A 16,621-nucleotide genomic window follows, 5' to 3' on the forward strand; every position below is an offset into this window, starting at 1 on the left:
GAGCTATGAAGTAAAAATTTTTATCACATTTCCATGAAATTAAACTTATCTCGATCTTATAGACATATAGGAAACTATTTATCGAGATAAATAGTATCCTATATGTAAATAGTATCCTTTATCTCGACAAATAGTATCCTATATGTCTATATGTTGACCCGAGATATCAGCTCCCACTGTACGAAATTTTATTTAAATCCGTTCAGTAGTTTTCACGTGATGCCCGGACAGACAGACAGACAAAATTAAATATAAATCTGTTTGGACTCAGTATCGATTATTATATATATATTAAATGTACAGAAATCTTCCAGTTACAGTTTTATTATAAGTATAGATTAATGCAAAAGTAAAATAGCACGTTATATCGGGATTTCAAGCGAATATGTGTGAATTTCCTTTATCTTAGGTGAACTGAATAGGTACATACGGCTGAATCGTGTAGATATGTGCAATCATTTCATACCATGATATTAAATCAATGACTTATAAATTATGATAATCTTAGATTACTGAATTTTAACTTGTTCACGTCGCGACACTTACTTTCATCATATTATTATCTTTTGACGAAACTTCCGACAGTGTGGGATAGTAAAAATCTATTTCTGCTGGCCACCTTAATAGCACAAATAATATATGTTATCATTATTACATTACATATAAATATTATTTCATTTTGAATATCTAATCAATACAGCTACTATATTAATTACGAGCTTAAACGAGTTAACAGCCATAATATTTTGACCTTGCAACTTATAACTTTCATGGGTTATTGTCAATTTAAATAATCTAACCACTTAAAGTAAATGTATGCTTGAAACGTTACATTACATTTTTCAATATATTTTCTGGCCGCGATTATTTAAACTTTAATGGCATATTTCACATTTTCATACTGTTATCGGATACGTCATATTGGCAACTGAAGCCAGATTTGCCTGGAGTATAATAAGTGGTATCGCACTACACATTGCTTGTCTAGCATAGTTACGCTAGTAAAATTTAATCGAAGATTTAATACGCTATGCGATGGGTACCGATTCGTATATGGCGTTCTCAAATTGTGCATCTCAGTGGACAAAGAGGATACAACCAGGCTGTTGGTTTTATAACTTAAGTATGTACTATGTAGTCTTTGCAGAGGAGTGCGCCACGCCGCGCCGTGACAATCACAGAGACATAACAGAGACCTATATCTAAGCCTATACATCTAAATGTATAGGCTTAGATATAGGTCACACAATGTTACACTATGTAAATGTGAATTGTCAGTTTCAATCAGTTTGTCGTGGTTTGTCGGAGAAATTTGCAAGGAAATGCGTTTGTTTTTAATGTAATTAGTGACAAAAATTATGAAAAAACCTTCGCTGAAGTACCACATTCTTAATTAACAGTGAATTTATTACATTTTTTATAAGTTTTAGTTAAATTTTTTAGTCACCGCCGTAATAACATGGTGTTAGTTCAATGGAGAAGCAGATTTAATTTGAGAGGACTCTTCGAAAATACTAAGTGAGTATAAATATATCAGTAAATATGTTTTACAGTTTACACTAAACAAGTTCTTGATCTTGAAAATGTTAGGTGGATGTATTTTAAATTCCTTAGAGAAGGTGCTTTAATATTATTCCACACCCTCTTCCCTTATCACTAAAAACACTACCTGTGTCAATAGATTATTGTTATCTATGGTAGGATTGGGAAGGGGATTAGGAAGAAAGATTATAGATGTACTGCTGTTGCCCAACATTAATCAGTAGTATTGATCCTAATTATTCCTGAGTAGACTTCCCAAAACCTGTTCTACACAGATGTTATTTTCAATATCAAGTAAGTACCTAGGTATTTGGTAAATGTTAATAGAAATAACAACACAATAATCAATCAGTAAAGGTATTAAAGGGAAGTTCCACCATTTTTTAACAAGGAATCACATAGACTACAAGTTTGAAATTTGGAATATAGTTTCTTATAGGGCTAAAGGTAATTAATGGGTAACATTGTTACATGTATCTCCCCATTAACTTACTAATATAAGGTGTAATTATAGCATATCTCTAGAGTAACTGACATGAAAATCACTAAATATGCTAATTTCATTGACCATATATATTTGAAATTGATTGAATTGGTACCATCTAGACAGATTTTTAGATTCTTCTTTTTTATTAACTGTGAGCAAAGAAATACACAGGCAGATACAGATCTAAGAATTGACTATTGCTTCACATTTATGCTGACTATTAACAAAACAGACAAAATCATTAGACTTAGTCAACAACTTAATCTCTGTAGATTTCCCACAAGATAAAAAGATCTTCCATGACTGAGAGTTCAAAATAGTGGCTACTGACAGTACCTAGGGGCTCATCCATTTTAAAACAGTGATTCTGAAACAAGAGTGTTGACAATATTATAATAATAATAACTGACCTAAGCTGTGGTATACCACTGGGTTCCCAAGCTATGCACTCTTTTTTGTAAATCATATTTTTAGTTTCAGCTAACATTTTGATTATTGATATACTTCAATAATCAAAATGTTAGCTGAAAATAAATTTTCATCCAAACTGATAAAGCTGTTTTAGAGGTACAAGTGATGAATATGAACTTGATTTTAATTAATTAATACTGAATGCACACTCATTAAAATTCTATAAAATATCTTGCATATATAAATTCATAGTTATCAAAAGCTTGATTATTATGATACTGAACCACTTTACAAATTACCGTAGTAAAAGTGTTATATTAACGACAACACTTCATCTAAATTGTTATAGACCTATTACAGATACCTACATGAAATATAAATTTTAACAATGATGCATGTTGAATACATTATCAAATATTGCTCATAAGTAAATATGAATAACTGATAATGGCAAGTGGTGCCACCCTAGACAAAACTTAACTGCCATGTTTTTTATTGGGTAAAGTTTTTCTTTGAATCAAATGACATTTTGTTAGACAGTGTCCAACAAGAAAATTTCAGAACAGTATGGGTAGCAGCAGTTTTTAGACAACTTTTGGTCATGATTACACCAAAAAAGCTAGTGATGTGTGTAATTTGATTTGTTAGCTGTGTGGTAATGGCAGATCAGAATACAAATGCCAATATCCCTGCTTTTCCTGCAGGTGTTATACTAAGTGACTGGGAGAATATAATGGAAAATGCAGCAGTGTCTTCAATACTACTGTCCGCTACTCTACACCACATACTGCAATCACCAATCTATCTGTCCAGTGTGGTGATTACAGGTAAACACTCCTGTCCAGAGAGGCCTTTAGTCCAGCAGTGGATTTTATAAGCTTTTGATGATGATGTGTAATTTGTTGAATTTTTGCAGTGGTCAGCACTCCAATCACTAATAGAGACCATTTGGGAATTTATATTTATATGTGTTATTTCTGAATTTTATCTGTTCTTGTCGGGTGGGCTTGTAGCTAATCATGGCTTCTGCAATTTTGCATTATGGTACAATGCAGTACAAAGCGATTAATTATTTGGGTTAAGACAACTGCTCTTAACAGGTTACCCGCTTCTATCTAAGATTGCATTATCACTTACCCACCATTGAGATTTTAGTCAGCATCTAACTTGTAGTGCCATTATAAAAAAATATTGAATTTAAAACAATTTTAACATAACACTATAACTGAAAGCCAAATGTAATCTACATAATATAATCTCTATATATTTAACCATAATAAATGAAAATGCATTATGAAAAATTGTTATTTAACTTATTTTTATTAAACTAGAATCAGAATGTGATCAGTTTGTGAGCACTGTCTGCATTAAAAACTTGTAAGAAAAATAACTTGCATTATTAAGTATTTATTGATGGTGTGTTTTGATATTGTTTTTTTATTTCTTTTGAAAGGTGAATTAGTCAGGAGTGTTCTAAGCTTTGATAATAATCGGTCCCAAGATGGCCGCCGCTACAAAATGGCGGATAGCATATTCCTTCACATCTTCCTCAAATTCTCAATACGGGTATCAAATGAAAAGGCTTGGCTAGTAGAATACGATACACTATGATAAATTTAAAATCCAAGATGGCCGCCACCACAAAATGCCGAATTACTGTTTCTCTTTAACAATTCCCTCAACATGGGTATCAAATGAAAGGGCTTTGCTAATAAAATAATGTACACTAAGTATATTGAAAGGGAATGAGGAATATTAACTAACAAAATGTAACAAAAGATTTTTTTCTTATCAATGCACTAGATTGATGATTTAATTTCAATGTAATAGTTTATTTTTAACCCTGGAATCTGGACACAAAAAGAGAGGGGTGTTATAATTTTTTTTCCTTTATTCCTTCCCATAAGGAAAAGGGGTGTTATAAGTTTAACATAAATTCAAAATTTCTTTATTATCTCAGGCACTTTTGAAGTGTTCATACATATATGTTTACATAATTGTAAGGGGATTGTGATAACTTCGTTCGCCGACTTTAACCTAAAGCTACGAGGGTTCCAAACTCGCCCTGGTCTAAGAAGAGCCCACAATAAACTAAGCCGGGTAAATAATTTCTTTGTTAACACCATCTCACAGTTAACGAAGTTAGAGCAATTCACACCTAAGCTTGTTTATTTTTTTAGTAATCCTTAACATTATAATAGCATTAACCTAACCTGTTGAGAGATTTCATTCGGTAATTTTATGTAGCCTAGTAAACTGCACAACAAGTTTATTTTTGCTTCTAATATTTAAATTGTCCAATTTCTTTCTTAATTTATTTTAATTTTTATGGACGTTTCTCTCTATCTGTCTGTCGTATTGTAGCTCCCAAACGGATGAACCGATTTTCGTTTTGTTTTTTTTTGTAACATAGAATTTTATCCCCAGTGTTCTGAGCCATCTTTTATGAAAATCTGTTCAGACGTTTGAAGATAATCACCTCTTCTCTGGGTGTTGAAGGGACTTTCTTCCTTATGTCTGATCGATTCGTAATTTGGTACCGTGTTACTTCAGTGATTTTGAAAGTATATGGTAAGGTAACCATGGCCTGATCAGCAGTTTGAAGATCATCAGCTCTTGAATAGTGGATGAGGTGATCTGACTACTTTCTATATGCCATATTTGTTTGATTTTTGGTACTGTGTTTCTTCAATGATATTGAAAGTAAATGGAACCTTACCATTTACTTTCAATATCATTGAAGAAATACAGTACCAAAAATCGAATAAATATGACTTTGACTTACAACGAAAACCATGATTTTATATATGACATGCTAGGGTAAGGTTTAGATTTCGAAGGTGGGTACTTAAATGGGATAAATTTATGTTATTTTTTTGCATCTGGGGTTTTATAAATTTTTACTATAACTTTTTTATTCTGTTAATTTTATCATTGACCAAAAAGATATTGGCATATTACAGGAGTGCTGTAGCCTGGAGAATATCTCAGGCTGTATTAACATTCTACGCGCTTACATACAACATACACATGAGCCGGAGCTATGTGGTGGATTGTCTTTTGGAACCCATATTTTGGTTTGGCGACAACTTTGCAGGATGTTTGGGAAAGGTGTGTTGAGTATTAATTAGAGTAGGATTCATATTATTTACTGTCTATTTAGTAAATTAAAAAAATAACATAATTGATCTGCCACATGAGTGAATAGTGAAGTGGTAAAATTGAACATAATATTTAATTTTTTGCTGACGTTGTTATCAAGAAGCACTTGTTTGAATTAACTAATTTTGTTTCAGGTTTTTGTTTTCTGTGTGACAGTTCTAACAACAGCGGTCGTTTCAATTGCCTATTGGGTTGGGTTGCCATATTGGTGGGAGAGAGATCCATATGTGACAGTGTTTTTGGTGATTTTTGGAAATTGGGTCTTGATTAATATTGTATTTCATTATTACATGGGTGTTACTACCTCACCAGGATATCCACCTGATGTATGTATTTATCTGTTTTAGTCCATTCATTGAGTTGAGTTGTCAGCGTTAGCCCTTCATCCTTCAGATTATGCTTAACATACAATTGTAACAGTTTTACTTGAATAAGAGCAACTTAATAATAAAAAATACCTCCTGCAGAATTGTAAATAACTGATGTTATTTTCAGGGAGCAGTGATAGCAGAAGCTGCTAGCATATGCAGAAAGTGTATAACACCCAAACCACCGCGCACTCATCACTGCTCAGTTTGCGACCGATGCATCCTCTGTATGGACCACCACTGCCCCTGGCTCAACAACTGTGTTGGATACTTTAATGCCCGCTACTTTTTCCTCTACATGGCTTATATGGTTACTGGAGTGACATTTCTCATAGTCGCTGGCCTCGATCTGGGATATCAAGTTCTATGGATAAATGATAATGGTAAGTGAACTTATGTATGTTTTAGCTATGGATAACAATTAAGCCCAGTTGCTATAACATGTGGTCTCAGGATTATAGATTGCTAAAACAGTATCTATCATCCCTGTCGTCCGATATAAACATACATATATCTATACATATATATTTAACATACAATTCTTATTTTTCTTTTCTTTCATTTTTAAATAAATATTATATTAAATTAAATTAGTAATTAAATTGAATGAGCTATCTACTACCGTACTTTTTAGCGAAATTTTATTCACGTTCACGTTGCCCACGCGATTTGGTGATATGGTGATGATTAATAACACATTGGTGTAGTTAGTTCTTTTACTTCTAAAATGCTGTTGTCGATTTTTAACTAAACCTGTTATAAATCCGGGCTATTATAAATATTACATTTAAATCGAGGAAGGCAAGCGCGAAACTGCTAAAAGCGACTGCTATGAGTCCTGAACAACATGAAATGATGAAGATTTTTGATTCGTCGACAGTGATCGAAATTCGACCATAATAATTTAATAACAACATTATAAAGGTCCTATTGTCAAAGCCTATACTTTTATAATCACAAATTTTGCCAGGCACTGACACTAACACTGACAATTTGTCTATATTTTTCAAACAAATTGTAATCCAAAAATTATTATAAAAATGAATACATATATGCGATCTGTGTCAAATACGCGGTAGTGTGTGTTATGTTTTTTATTGATTAAATGTATTTATTATGCAATATAAAAAAAAATTCTTCTGCACCACTTTTCTATATAAACTGTAGGTGTAGGAAATTTCACACTCCTCCGGCCGCGCAATTTTCGTGAAAGGGGTACAAAGTTTATGCTTCACGTATTCATATATATGTTTTTTTCCGTTCGCTGATATATTAGCAATTGCGAACACTAAAATGCAATAAATAATAGAATTTGCAATTTGAGAAATTTGTTATAATATAGAATAGATACCTTATAACAAATTACCAGATGAAATCTTTGAGATGTCTCTCAATAAGTTCAAAGTTTATATAAAACGTAAGCTTATAGAAAAAATCTATTATAATATTAAGGATTACATGTATGATAAAAAAGCTTGGGTATGAATTGCTCTAGCTTAATAGCTCAACATAAAGGAGTAGTTTGTTGTGGGCTCTTCTTAGACCAGGGCGCGTTTGGAACCCTCCTAGCTTTACTTAAGTTAACGAATGCAATTATCATCACCATCACTAACATTAGTGTAACATTTTAAATGTATGAACGCTTCATAAGTGCCTCTGATAAGGTCTATAAAACATTTTTGGATTTGAATTTTCGTAGTACTATTATAGTTATACACATTTTGTTTTGTAATTTGCTTACAGGTGGCCTCACAAACGAGGATGAACCGGATTTGATCGGACACCCAGTGCGCTTGAATCAGAGCGGCGTGTTTGTACCAGGACAGTTCATTGCCGAGTACGATGCCGAAAATGTTCCACGAAGGCACAATTTGCCTATCATTATAATCACGGAGGCTCAACGGATCACAGCAAGCGGGGCGAAACGTAAGGCAGTTGTTTTTATGGTAATCATGTGTCTGTCTGTATTCTTCGCTCTTGGCACACTCACTGTTATCCACGCGAGGAATATAACCAGAGGCGAAACGAGCATTGAATCCCATTTAAACGCCACACTGAGGAAGACGCACAAGAGCCACCAATTCAGGAACCCGTACAACTTTGGCCGGAAGAAAAATTGGAAACTGTTCCTCGGACTGACGCAAGGTAGGACGTTCCTGAGACACATCCTGTTCCCATCCCGACATCCTCCGGCTGGCACGGGACTGACATGGCATACTCCGAGTAATGGAATTGAAGATTGGCCTTAACTCAACAATTATTGAAGATTTAAAGTATTATCCGATCGATTTGTTACAGATCCACTGATGTTTTTACAACAAGCGTGAATATTATTGATGTTTAGTCAGCACAGATTAGATAACGGCACGACATTTACGGTCAAGGTGACATTAGCACTTTTGTAATGAGACCAATAATGGCGTTATTACATTTTTAACAAACATAAATTTCTTCGTGTTAAACCCGCGTGGCTAGGGGATTAGCTCAATATCCCTCTGACCTAACGAAGGGCTTGTTATTACTTTTTAAACTGAGTAAGTTTTGTATTAATTCGTTAATTCGTGGTGCGAAACACTGAGCAAAGAAAACAAATACATTTATCTTCTTTCTCGTACTATTTGTACTAAGTCTAAGCATTTATTTACAGTATACATAATAATTATGTATACCTACTTTACAATCTGTTCATCATCTAATGTTGTTCTGCTCCGTATTCATAGAGGTGCCGGATTTTTATCTTTCTCTTTGTCCAGGCAGGCGTTAATCAAGTGTTATTTATGGGAAATGTACAATATATTCTACAAAATATATTAAATACAAGTGCAGCAAGGGAGGGATCTTGAATAGTATTCTTATATCCTATCCAACGCCTTCGATCGACATCACAATAAAGCAAATATCACCCATTTATTCGCTAAGATTAAAGTGTTCAAGTTTTCCCCACTTTGTCGTTTGGATTAAAAATAATGAATTTCATGCTAGTCTCATGTTCATTAGTGAGCCTTTATGAAGCTTCCTATTCGAGAGTTTCCATTTTAATTGTATCAATGTTAAGCTGTTAATCGTAGCTAACTGTAACTTATATGAAAATTCTGGATTGTTATTACAATTTCTACGTATGCCCTCTTTCGAATATTATACTCGCATTTATAATTATTGAGATCAAGTCTACCCATCTTGTCATAGTTGATTTAACCGGTTTATCTCGATATATTAGGGTTGGTCAGAGTCGGTATTAGATTATTCAGTGATTTAATGGCGCTAACCTAATTTGATGCCACCAGTAAACTGTACCTACTTTCAAACTCCGAACCGCCCCTTACGGTTTCAAATATATCCTGAAGTTGCAGAACATACAGTAGGCTGTACGTAAACTTGAAATATATGTTGAGCCAATAGGATTAAAAAACATTTTTGACGTCCATTTTTAAATGTTCCATTCGGAATGATCTCATTTTTTAATCATTGTACCTTATTATGACCGTCTTATTATTTAATATAGGAATCGACTATAGGTGCTAGAATAGTAAGAAAAGTCTTTATTAGAACAGATAAATCTTTACATGTTTATCTATTCTACCGCGTTTTATAGTCAGTTTTTGCGAAATAAAGATTATTGCATATTTTAATGTCGTCTTTTTAGAACTATATATAACTTTGAATGTGATTGATAATCGATATTATTAGATGTATTAAGTAAAATATTTGTCTTATTAATTATTATAAGAGCAAATGGGTATAAAATATATTCTGTATACTTGACTTTAATGTACTCTTTTAAATTAAGATAATAGCATACTGGTCCTTGATTCCCTGTGACATTCAAGTTTTGAGTCTGCAAATTTATGACGTCAATCATGACAGTATGATTATATAGTCTCGTACAAAGATTTGTATGATATAGGTTAAGTATTGTGTTTTACTGACAAGCAATATGCAGTTCTAGCATAGAGTTAAAAAAGTTGGCCTTGCCATTAATATGTGCTCTAGTTGTCATTAACATGTGCTCTTTAAAGCCCACCTAACCGCATCGGAGCAGTGCGGAGGGTCACAGTTCTAATATCTCTCTCCCACGAGAGAAGAAGCCTGTACCCAACAGTGGGGCATTAATAGGCTAAATATGAAGATGATGATAATAATTAATATAGTAATGTCATAGAAATAACAATAACATACATATAAATGAAGCATTTTTGAAAAAAAAATCTGCTGATATTTTTCTCGGTCAAATCTACTTCCCTAACCAGTGGTAGTGTTACTATATAGAAATACTTGACTTTTGTATATTTGTATTTAAAGACTGTAGTAGTGCCAAAATTTATAGTGACATTAAATGCATCTCATAAGAGGTACATTTTAGTTAAGCATTTTTATAAATCTGCTCTGTAATTGTTATTAGATTAATTGCATAATTAATCAAAAATATATTTGGCTCACCGCGAATTGTTATGACATGTATCGATGGGAATTGGGATTTAAATACTGGAGTATTACCGAATCACTTTAGTCTTGCTGAGAGACTAACGGCACGAAGATGCTTTTAGGTGTTTTAAGCCTTTTCAGAAAACTTAAATGTAATACGGAATCAGGGCCCTGGTAAAATACTAGTCACTCAACTTCAAGTACATATATATTATATATATATAATTAAATGACGAGGAATTAAATGAGACTTTTCTCTGATGTTTATTATTTAAACGTATTTTTATATTCTGAAATCTATCTTTATATAGAATTGGTATGTACTCTGCATTGCAACTAAAATGTACTAATGTGGGGTACCCACTAAAATAGTTTAAGAAGGATGCTGTTACCGTAATTGTAGGATAACTGCGGAAACAGAAATAAAACTATATTTATTAGTACTATAACTACTACTCTTTATTCAATAAAACAAATAATTATCTTACAAAGTGTTATGGCATACATACTAATATTAAACTAAACTCATATCTTAAAATCCCTATTGTGCATTCCAAACCAGTGAAAAACTACATTTTTTATTCACATAAGTGAAATAAATGTAAAACCACTGTCCTTAATACTAATTTAAAAACTCTGTGGCACAACCAAGGAGGTTTCTATTTATTCTATTTTTGCAGGTTACGTTGTCTATGGCAGTAGGACAACTTGTCTTATAACCTGACAATGTTTTATCCCCACAAACTTATCCGGGCCTGTGTAGGCGTATTTGTTACTACTGCGACTAACAACACTATTATATTTTAAATTGGTGTCAATTAGTTCAATAATTGGCTACCGTGACAGATAAGATATGAGTTTAGATTAAACCCTATTATGAACAGTTTCCTGAAGTACTATTAATATCTAAGTATTAATAACATAAGCGCCCGTATTACGAAACTTTATTACGGAGTTGCGAATAAAGTTACTTTTCTCTGGTCGCTTACTCAAGCCGTATTTACACTGCGAAACTACTTTCGACGGATAATCAATTACATAAAATCTTAGGAGATAGGAGTAGTAGCAGGGATGACATTTTTTTAGGTCAGATCGTCCAAGGCTGTTCTGTGAAAATTTCTTTTCGAGGGATATTAGTGCCCTCTACAATCGATATTAAAGCCAATACTGTATTTTTTTTTCATTTTTGTCTCTCTGTCGGTCGGTTAGGGCTAATAAACAGCGTAACGTAATGTCGGTTACTTTTTTGGTACACTTAAACTGTCTTAAACTAACGGCATTATTCAACATTTCAAAGAGCGTGAAAAAACACTGCATATCAATTCCAAAGTTAAGTCAATGAATTAATGAACGAATGAATGAATGAGTGAATGATTTATTTATTTATATATAATATGACCCTACAAGACTTGTTTAGGAGATATATTTTAATTTTGCTGTGTAAATCCGGCTTTATACTCTGGATACTCTTAGTGTGAATTTCAAGTTAATCCAAACGCCGGAGTAATATTAATATATCAAGGTTCCATGGAGTTGTCAAATCATGATATTTGATCGCCATTAAACAGCTCCCATAGCAAAGTTGACAGCTTATGTCACGTGATAACTACGTGAAAACCAATAAAGACAATAAACTTTAATTTGTTCCTTTAGTTTTTATTTTCGATAGTCATCTTGGGCATGGGTGCAGTTTTACACCCATGGCTAACAGGTATTTTGACAAACTGAAAACTTACACTAAGAGCGTTTGGTGTTAGTATGTCAGCCAGAAAAAAATGATTCGCATTAACTGTTTTTAATTTTTTTTTAATAGGAGTCTTGACCTAGTCACGAATTTCTGTTGCCTAACTTGGGTTTATGTACTTAGATACGATAACCTTAAAATCTATATTGCACCTTTTGACTAGATAAACATAAGTACACGATCAATTAAATTGCATTGTAAACATCTATACTGCCTAATGATGATGACACTAGGTTATTAAAATATTGATAAATTATTCATTCCGTAAAAGTGTAGAATAATGATGATAAAAAAATGAAAAAAAAAAATAAGAAACCAAAGTATTTGGTACTAAATTAATTATTGTAGCTTTATAAGTATTATAAGGTAAAGAAGTTGTGCGCCTTTCTCGCGGAATAGTTAAAATTGTTGTTTTACAATTTCCTATTGCTACATCCGTTCAATCTGCGGTGTTACCTTTAAACGTAGTGTTCACTTTTTGTTACATTTATATACAGGGCTAAATATTTAATACTTCAAAAACTATAGAGTTGAAGAAGAGTCTTAGCACAAAAGTTGTTAGTTTCAATGTAAACAGCTAAAGGCCGAGAGCTATCTAGTATTTTTATTTAACCCTGTGTAGATTATTTTAGGTTAAAAAAGTGACCCATATTATTATTGCTAAAAGGTGTTTCGTAACTTAGTCACATATCATTTATATCGACGTATGTTTTCCTGTACGTTGTCATAATTATATATAGAAAAACTTTTTTGTTATAGTCCAATTTTTTTTTCACTATTGAATAACTAGTAGTTGTAGGCTTTTTGTGACAGAGCTCGTCGGGGAAGTACTACTACCAGCAATGATGGGTTTCGGTCTGAAGGGTTGAGTTGCAATTAGAGGCACATGAGGCATGAGAACCTACGCTTCAGATCGATGGACACAGTACGGCACGTTGCAGGATGTTTTCCTTGCATGCCCTGCGAAGTTTTAACAAAAAGAGGTTTTAACCTTTTTTTTTAACTAATGAACCAACTTAAAATGTTTTTGTAGGGAAACAATAATTACAATGGTTTTCAACTTACCATCAGGTGGGCGATATGCTTGGTCCGTCAATTATAACTATTAAAAAAAAAAGAAAGACTTTCGTCTGTTTGAGGCAAGTTTGTATAGCCATGACTTACTATTTCAATTTTCAGTCCTATCAAGAGCGTCTGTCATTATCACCAAAGATTAATTTATTACTTACATTATTATTTAAATTTGGACTATAACCAAGAAGTATTTCTATGTAATTTACCTACGTTCCAAGGTAAGACTATTTTGTAGATACGTAACTTCAACAATTCACCCCTAATTTTAAATTAGTACCCACATAATTTTACTACATTTAATTATCACAGGTGTCAATGAATGGGAAATTATGATGATATCTCTTCATAAGAATTTATTGAATGTAGACTTGTACTCTTAAACGCACAAAATCGTATGCATAAGGCCTAAAATACACGTTATAACGTTTTTGTAAACATTTTAGAATAGTACGTCGTACTTTTTTGCGTGTTGTATTCGTTTTTGCGTGTTGACACCGATGTGACATTACAATTCGTGTTTTTAATGATCGAAAATAATGTTAAACAATTTGAAATAACAACAAACAACAAACAACAACGATTGATGATATTTTGAACCACTGAATATACCTAGTAGTTAAGTACATATAAAATTTACTTCAAATGTAAATGAAATGTAAAAGGGACAATGGGAAATGAAATGTACTAATAAACGCACAACAATGAATAAGTATTTTCCTTTGAAGCAAAATGACTAGGAAATACATATATATACCTGCACAGCTAAGTGAAACATTTTGTATGGGATTATTTTCTCAGACCATACCTTTTTTATAAATTTTAATAATAATTTAGTTATTATAAATAAAAATAAAGATTTTAAACTAAGATTCGATCGTTGTTAATCAATATTTCTTAAATATAGTTCTACGGGTACATACCACGATAATATTTGTCTATATTTCGTTGTAGTTGCATGGATCTTGGTCACGTCGCGACCTAAGTAAGTGAAACTCATTAAATAAGGCGTGAGCGCGATTTGTATGTGTACTAGCAACCGACGCCAGGTGTAGTGAGGAAGTTTTTAAATGTGTGTGTGTGGGATCCAGTGGTAGAATTGTGTAAACCAATGAAGCATCGTACAGCTTCTCAATTTAAAAGTGACGTCAGTGTATGTCGAACAGTCGCGAAATACTTACAAAAAGAACACGAAACTGGTTAGTCATATTTTGCTCGTGACATCCTACTTGACATTTCGTACCTGCAGTCCCGTCGTGACCACGATCCATGCAACTGGGTCGAAATATCGACAAAATCCAAAATCGTGGTATGTACCTACCCGTTGAAATATTTAAGAAAAAAATAAAACAGTATGTTCGGAGAAGTATCCCACCAAGTTTGGTCTATAAATCAGAGAGTCGTAGTGCCAGAACTTACATCAGAGCCCAGTAAACAACGTGATGCTGGCTAAGATCACATTATGTATGAGTTAAATTATTTAGCTTTTCCATATACAACAGGATTTGGAGGTACATAATATACTGTCCCTGAGAAAATCTGTGAAACCGAAGATCTAATAGTTTTTGAGTAAACCACTGCTATAGTTTTTACTGAAAGAAATCTGATACAGCCCTATCACATGCAAAATAAAAATCATGTGACTCCTGTCACTTTATTAGGTACGCGTCGTATATCATTGGTATTATGCGCGTGTCGGTATTTTATCTCGAATGTGGTTGTCAGAAGTAAACTCTTAAAATGTTTTGTATTCGTTTGCATGGAAAAATAAAAAATATGCTTCTTTTGATTTAATAATAGTACAGGGTGATTCCTTATGAAATATAATTATGCATCCTTCAAATTTATTTCGTAATTCGGTTACACGTTGCACAATTTATGTTTTATACAACTTACACTGGGGTCTGATATTATTTTTTTTATTTTGATAGACAAACATATTGCTAAAGTTTTTTCTAGGTAGCAAGGATGCAACCCTGTAACTTCGGAAGCTACACTTTTATCCACCATCTTTATTTAAACTGTTTAAATACAGGTATGGTACCTTTAAATTCAACTAAATGTTAACATCATTTATATGCTTTTATGTAAGCCGTGCTTTGAAGCTCATTTACTTCTAGCAGTGTTTGCGCATTTTGGCTTTGACGTTACTGTGTATCATACACTTACTATACATTACTTATAGTTGATACAGTAGCGTTACTAGAACATTTGCTCGCTCGGAATCGGAGAGTCGTTTTCGCATATCAAACTGTACCGTCAATGTAAAATGGGCCTTATTTTACTTGTTTTAGACATACAACTACCGTCCGTTTTTTTTATTTTACAAATGTCCTGCCAAAAGCCCTAGCCGAAGAATCGCAGGGAATATTTAAACTTTAAAACAATTCTAATAAGATCCATTTTAATCTGTTGTTCAAGTATTTCGTTAGCGATTCCTATATATCTATTTACCATGAGCTCTCGCAATATTAGTTTTAAAGTATGAATGTCTGGAGATCTACTTACGTGTTCAACGTCAGCATAACATATTTTGTATACTTATGTTTTTGGCTGTGTCCTTAGTTATGTCCCTTTTTTAATTTCCTATTATAGGGTGCTTCAAGGCGCATTTACCTTTAATTATTGTGAAATTTGTACTGTACCTATTGATATAATTGGATTTATTCTATACTTCCTATTTAAACTACAATAGGTACGCATTACCTACCTGTTAATATGGTTATTCTAATGCAAGTAAATAGCACTATAAAGTTTATTTATCTACATAGCAATTAAAGTTGCCTACCTTACTACTACTAATTTTGTACTATTTACCTCATAATATTTTTGTACTAATGCGTTATGCGTCAAAAATCCCTCAGACTTCTAGAAGTGTTCGTCCAATTTAAAAGAAAACCTGTTGATCATTTGTTTTGTAATTATTTTGTATCTGAAATTATGGTACTAATTAATATCCGATGTTCTAAAACGAATCGGGCTGAATATTGACTTGAATTTTTACGAGTGTTGAGAAAGAAAAAGAATTGCTAGGTTTTACATTATTGGATATCCTATTTTTGCTTATTGATTCTATCTATACTCCGAGTGATTCTATCCGAGGTTTTAAGGAGGAGCTGAGGGGTCAGCGATATATAATTGAAGCTAGTAGTCGCTGCAGTACAAGAACTTCTCAATATAATGAGTATATTAAGCTTTTGGCACAGAAATTTAAAGTTAATAGATAGATAGATCAACGAAAATCTGAAAACCCGACTTACGATTATTCGTTCTTATATATTATATATGCCATTTGTTTGAAATCAATCTTCGATGGAGTCTACACACCAAAGCCTCCGTTAGTTAGGTCTTTTATAATTATGCTTTAAAGTACAAAGTTAATTCGTTGGTATCGAGGGTGATCTGTTTTATTGA

General features: G+C 32.8%; 1 protein-coding gene across 2 annotated transcripts; it reads left to right on the plus strand.

Moving 5' to 3' along the window:
• The first annotated feature begins 1,311 nt into the window (after positions 1-1,311).
• Positions 1,312-13,131, plus strand: LOC120636240 (palmitoyltransferase ZDHHC16B). Of its 2 annotated transcripts, none has more exons than XM_039907617.1 (5): positions 1,312-1,518; positions 5,404-5,551; positions 5,737-5,928; positions 6,098-6,353; positions 7,714-13,131. In XM_039907617.1, the coding sequence occupies exons 1-5, from the start codon at positions 1,460-1,462 to the stop codon at positions 8,217-8,219; spliced, it is 1,161 nt and encodes a 386-aa protein (XP_039763551.1). In that variant the 5' UTR covers positions 1,312-1,459; the 3' UTR covers positions 8,220-13,131. The 2 variants fall into 2 exon arrangements, with proteins under 2 accessions (XP_039763551.1, XP_039763552.1); XM_039907618.1 differs by lacking the exon at positions 1,312-1,518 and adding an exon at positions 1,768-1,836.
• Positions 13,132-16,621: the final 3,490 nt, after the last annotated feature.

This window comes from Pararge aegeria, chromosome Z, assembly GCF_905163445.1.
Source record: "Pararge aegeria chromosome Z, ilParAegt1.1, whole genome shotgun sequence".
Classification (NCBI taxonomy): Eukaryota; Metazoa; Arthropoda; class Insecta; order Lepidoptera; family Nymphalidae; genus Pararge; species Pararge aegeria.

What these genes read in the sequence shown, in the direction of transcription:
- LOC120636240 (XM_039907617.1), top strand. Translation starts at nt 1,460, where the DNA reads ATGGTGTTAGTTCAATGGAGAAGCAGATTTAATTTGAGAGGACTCTTC. An exon ending in GGACTCTTCGAAAATACTAA is followed by an intron (nt 1,519 to 5,403) that starts GTGAGTATAAAT and finishes GGCATATTACAG; the next exon opens with GAGTGCTGTAGCCTGGAGAA. An exon ending in TCTATGGATAAATGATAATG is followed by an intron (nt 6,354 to 7,713) that starts GTAAGTGAACTT and finishes ATTTGCTTACAG; the next exon opens with GTGGCCTCACAAACGAGGAT.